Here is a 6,216-nt window from a genome sequence, read left to right as displayed (position 1 = left end):
TGCAAGTCTGGTATTTAGGAATGTATTATAAATTTACTGGTACCAATTGTGTTGATGAATGACACCTCTCATTACATTCTCCCTGTTACAAATTAAGGATGTTTATCAAGTTATCTACAATAGACACGGAAAACTTATATTTGTGAGGCTCTTGCTCAACTGTCAGCATCCAGTGGAAAACTATTGTGGCTTACAATTAATTTTAAACCACAGATAATTATAACCCACACAACCACAAGTCAATTTCTCCCACTAGTATACATGCTATTATTTACTAGGAACAACTTGCTAAGTGTAGTATATGAAAACACACAAGAAGGTAAATTTATATAGTCATGATCAAGTGGTAATAACTTGAAGACGATGATTGTCACAGTCTATAACAAAGATAGTACCAACACTGTTGACTGCTATACTATGAATACTTTTGAATTGTCCTCTTTGACTTCCTTGTGTTCCAAACTTAGTAACTAACTGGTGGGTGGGGCTGAACACATTTAGATAGTAATCGTTATCTTCATCAGTTATTATATAATCATCAGGTGTAAGACAAATGGTGTAAGGATTTTTACAATTTATCTTTGTAATGAAATGACCATCTTCACTAAAAGCAACTATACCCTTTCTGCAACCATCACTATAGTCAGTCACATACACTTGATTGCTGCTATCTATTGCAATATAACATGGATTCTGAAACTGTCCTGAACTAGATCCTTTGTGACCAAATTTGAATAAAAAGTTATTGTTGTAGTCAAAAACTTGAATTCTGAAATTGCCACTGTCTACCACATACAACAAGTTTTTGCTATTAAAGGCTAATCCTCTAGGATTATTAAACTGACCGTCTTGACTGCCAGAGGAACCAAATTTTGATAGAAAGTCTCCTTGTAGAGTAAACTTCTTCACCACATGGTCATTATTATCGCTAACTGCTATTACATTGTGACCTACAGCTATACCTACAGGGCTATTCAGTTTACTGTCTTCACTTCCTTGACCAAACGTTCTGATCAAGTTCAAATCCTTACCCAGCATTACCACTTCTTTGTTTTTGTACTGTATCATGACAATATCATCGTTAGTTGTTACTTTAATACCTACAGGATACTGAAATTCATTTTCTCCATAATGTGTAATCAGTTGACAATTTTCTACTTCAATCTTGCTGTAGTCTCTCAGTGTTGTTGTCACTTTGAATGGGCTCCCGGGAAGAGGTACCCCTCCCACCTCTACTGACACACTATGACTTCCAGGAAATTTAGGGACATAGGAAACCTCATAGCTACCAGTACCAGTCTCTCTAACAGTGGCTGTATCAGTGATCCGATCCTTGTTGAAGTATTGTACTAGTACATCTAACTCTTTGGAATTACAAATGTCATTACTAAAAATATCTTTTATGAAAACTGTGAAAGATATTCCCTTACCAATAAACACTTCTTCATTTAGATCACTAACAAAACATTTCTGAGCCTCACAAAATGACCCCAGTTTAGATATTAAATGTATTGCTTTATCCGTGCCTTTGAGGTTGATAGGTGCAAGGTCCTTAACAATGGGATGTAATTTTGTTTGGGTTTTCATTTCTTTAAGTTTATCTCTTCGTTCCAACATTGATCTTTTCATGGCCAACACATCCTTGTTAACACCTCGTTGTAGTTTGTCATCGATGAAACTCCAGCAGCTCTTCAACTGGCTTAATAAGAAACACAACTCACCTTCCTGTACTGTTAAGCCTTTGTCCTTTCCCTCTGTATCCTGTGTGATCTGTTGTTGTAACTGTCTCTTTCGTTCCTCTAGAGCAGCACGGAGGGTACGAAAAGCATCATCCAGCTTGTGTAGATTCTCTTCTTCCCTATTCTTCACTTCTTGTCTTTTGCTCTTTACTCCACTGATGGCTCCTTCTACTTCATCTATTAGTTGCTGGATACCAGGAAGAGCTTCCTTCAGTATCTTCTTCTCTCCATCTACAACATCAGAGATCACATCATAGTCATGGTCCTTGTGTTTCTTGATGATACAGTCTCGACAGATCAACACATCTTCACACCTGCAGTACAACTCCAGTGGTTTGGTAGGGTGGATGGGACACATCTCAGGCTTCTCTGGTAAGGCAGGTGGAATTTTGTTAGGGTTTTCCCTCATGTCATCTAGAAAACAAATGTCATGATCCCTAGTGGCTTTGCTTTTTCGATGTGCTTTCTCACAAAAGTTGCACAAGAACATAGCACACTCGCTGCAAGATGACGAGGCTGGTTCTTCTTCACAATTTTGACAGATGGGTGTAACCTTCTTACTGCTTGCTTGGTCTTGCATACGCACAATCTCCACGAGACGGACGGCTGAAAAGTGAGATGGTAATTCTTCTATAGCACGTGGAGTGGATAGTGCAACTGTCCCCCTGCACAGTGGACACTCGAGCTCATTCTTCGAAGCCTCCAAGTAGGGCAATCGACCCAACCATTCTTTAAGGCATCCCATACAAAACGAATGGAGACAAGGGAGTATCTTGGGATCGCTTAGGAGATCTTGACAAATCGCACAAGTAAGCTCTTCTTTCACTTTTTCCCAGTTAGTAGCCATGTTTCATATGTGCACCGTCACGTGACCAGACTGCACCCGGCTGTGGGCGCTCGCCTAGCCCTCATTCTCCCACCATAAAAAGTGTTTATCTCAAGTAATTAAATCAGTGGATATAGCTACTTCATTGTAGTGTATTGAATATCCCATGATGAGTGTCCTTTAGTGTATGCATGGCCATGTAATCCAGCACTAAGGCCACTACAATGAGATAACTTGTTTCTCATCAACCGCCCGCACCAAAATTTTCTTTTGCCCATGCAAACTCATTATTGCACGAGATTGCAGCATGAGTGGGTTTAATTATCACGTAGAAAAGCACTATTTCTATGGAAAACTGCAATCCCATTGAGATACAGACACTATTTCTGAGGCTTTTTTTTACTTCTGTGTTGATTAGAGTGCTTTCTGGAGCATCAACAACCACCAAGGCATCAACAGTGAGTGCTACAGTGTATATACACTAGCATTGGTACTGTGACCTGCATGCCCTATGTGGAGGAGGGCCATCATATCTTAGTGAAGAGTCATAGTAGCTTTAGTGTTGCTACTTCTGCCACAAGTTTGCACAGCCCCTCCCCCTAATAAAACTGACTAGCCTACACGTGCTAACACCGCTGCTGTACTGGAGTATGATACATGACCCCAAGACTGGTGGAAGTCTCGTAAAGGACTTGAAAGCTTTGTTACTGAAGTTGAAGTTTATGTGAACTCAGTCGGAGTTTTACCCTTAGTGTGCACCAGTGCTTGGTGTGCACCCAGCCAATAACCTAAAATAAAGGATTATTATACTGGTTTTGTACAAATATATACATCCTGCAATTTATAGCTATGGCTTGTGCAATAATGAGATAACCCGCCCACCCGCATGTGTTACTCTATGAGAAGTTGATGAGAAACAAGTTATCTCATTGTAGTGGCCTAAAACTGTGGTCATGATTAACCCCATGTAGCTACTGTGTGACAGTGGAACCTCCAGATCTCTTACCAAACTCCCTGAGTAATCAGTTAAGGACACAATAGAAAAAACCTCCATAATAAGGACAAAATGCGTCTATTATCTATACTCCCACTAAGGACCTTAAAAAGCCTGGGCATGTTGAATAATATTTGGCCCACAACACTCAATCAGATGTAAGACTATTTTTTTATGATGATTATGATTTGATTATGATTAAATATGGGCAAAGGCTGTGGCATGAACTCTTGGCCCAAGAGTTCATAATATAAATAGAGAGGAGAGTGTCCTATGAATTTCAAAGTTATGATGCAATACCTATAGTCACTTTCAATGTGTTAGTTGGTCAGGGATGTACTCAGCATTAAGTTTCAATGACTGTTGTGGTTGTTATGGCTTCAATAAGCAGTCCACTGATAATATTGTCAATACTCCTTAACACTATGTGTTGACATGATATCCTAAAGTAATCAAAGTTTTACTTTGAGGAGTTTACTTTGAGATACACGTTTATACAGGCTATACTGAAGTAGGATGCTCTTCTCTTTTTTTTATACTATGAACTCTTGCTGCGGCATACCTGATCAAAGTATTAACTTACAAATAAAATCTAGTAAATAATCTAACAGCAATTTTAAAGAAGTACTTTCCACAACAGAGGTAGGTAAACTGTTCCAATCATTACTGAATCGTATTCGTAAAGTTGCACAATAATCTTGAAGAGAATTAAGAGAGAAGTCTTAATTGTTAAGACAAATTAAATACAACTTAAGTACAGGGGTCTAGACTCAGGGGTATACCGTGGACAGTACAGGAGCCCTGGCAACACAGTAAAAACAAACTAGTGAAGGTCACTACTAATTTCTGCCACAATACTCACTATTTTTGTGTAGTGACGTTGTTTGTAGTGACCTTCACCACTCTTTTGTAGTGACCCTCATTACATAGTAGTGAACATCACTACACAAAAATAGTGAGTATTGTGGCAGACATTAGTAGTGACATTCACTACATTTAGCTAGTAGTGACCTTCATTAGTTTGTTTTTACTGTGCTGGGAAGACTTTCACTATTAAATTACAATGACAAAAATAATTATGGCATGCAGAAAAGTTCAGTTTACAGGCAAATCGATAGATCCATTTTGGGGTATATGAATTTTGATGAAGAAGACTGCCGTAAGATCCCTGTTTGAGCAGGCTGCTCATATTGCTATCTCCTGCTCACACACGATTTTTCCTTGAGCCTCCCCGGACTGGGATCTTATGGAGTTGGAACCTAGGGGACCATATATCCCACAGGCCTTTGTAAGGCCTTCTGGTATACAGGCTCTACCTTTACCAGGCACTTTAATCATAACCTATGCAAAAATTATGAACCAATTTCACAGGCATTGGCCATTTGGGCAATTGTGTCTGGCATAAACTGGCCTAAACAACCAATCTCGATAGAAATGAGATTAACAGATAAGCTAGAAAGCTGAAGGTCATACTGTAAACAGCCATACCGATCTTCCTTCTGAGCTCTAGCAGCCAAAAGATGTTGCTGGGTATTGGTGGGGATGATAGTGAGTTCGAACACAGATGGAATTATTGGAAACCAACACCAAGTCAGGTCTGCTAAGAGTGGAGGAAAGATTGTGATTGTTTAAACAATTGAAGGGACCAGTGGCAAAAAGGGGACAACTCAGAAGTGCCACTTGAAAATTTAGGTGATCACATGGTGGGCATTAAACACAATTTGGGGACATGATTGAATTATTGTAATAGCTATTTGCTAACTTGATCAATTTGAGACTGCCATAAACTTTTAATTCTGTTGTTTACTTAGTGACAACATTATAATTATATTCATATAGTTAAAACTGCCCCAAGCCATTCAAATTTTTATAAAATGGAAAATCTAAAATGGCACATGTCCCCTTTTTCCACTGACCCCTTCAATTTAAGCTGGTGCATCCTGGTAGTAGTAGTGGAGTAGGTCAGGGCATTGATAATATATACCTTACAGTATATATTATCTATGGTCAGGGGTGGATCTAATCTAGAATTTATAAAAGGGGGGGGGGGTTAACTCAAGGTACTAATCTCTTGGGTGGAGGTGTACAAAGCACACCTCCCAACATGCAAAGCATGCTGAAACTGGAGGCATGCCTCTCCCCCCCCAGGGAAAATTGATGCTAAAATACTGCTATTTGGAGACAATTCCACATAAAATGCATATTTCTACTTGTAGATATTTTATATACTGCCTTTAGGTTATAGGTACAGTCTCTGCAGCATTTGTGACCAGATCAGCAAAAAGGGATCTTATAGCCTTTCCAATTGCATGTACTTGATAATCCATAACTTGACTTGAGAGTACGGTACCAGCCTGAAATTTGGTTACCTTACACTCCTAACATAGCACTATTCTTGGATGTAATTTAAGACGATGGGTTAAGCACATGATGAGGTATGACTCGTCAAACTTGGAAAGGCTATAGCTAAGACCCCTTTTCACAGATCTGGTCATTTGTTAATGGAAAGATTTGGGTAGGTTCAGACAACCAAGCACATGATGCACCCTCTCACAATTGTACAATAGGTGCATGTTGAAATAATAATGTTGAAAGTGAAATTTTAATGATACAAGATTGAATGAAAGCATTTTCAATTGAAATTGTGTATCTGCATA

The 6,216-nt window shown here is 39.0% G+C and overlaps 1 protein-coding gene across 1 annotated transcript; it reads right to left on the bottom strand.

Annotated features, from left to right (window-relative positions):
• Window positions 1-289: 289 nt before the first annotated feature.
• On the bottom strand, window positions 290-2,611 carry LOC136268336 (E3 ubiquitin-protein ligase TRIM71-like). The gene has a single exon (XM_066063638.1). The coding sequence runs from the start codon at window positions 2,584-2,586 to the stop codon at window positions 340-342; it is 2,247 nt and encodes a 748-aa protein (XP_065919710.1). The 5' UTR covers window positions 2,587-2,611; the 3' UTR covers window positions 290-339.
• Window positions 2,612-6,216: the final 3,605 nt, after the last annotated feature.

Source organism: Dysidea avara, chromosome 10 (assembly GCF_963678975.1).
Source record: "Dysidea avara chromosome 10, odDysAvar1.4, whole genome shotgun sequence".
Lineage (NCBI taxonomy): Eukaryota > Metazoa > Porifera > Demospongiae > Dictyoceratida > Dysideidae > Dysidea > Dysidea avara.
The sequence above is the reverse complement of the archived record's forward strand: the minus strand, read 5'-3'. Positions and strand labels throughout refer to the sequence as shown.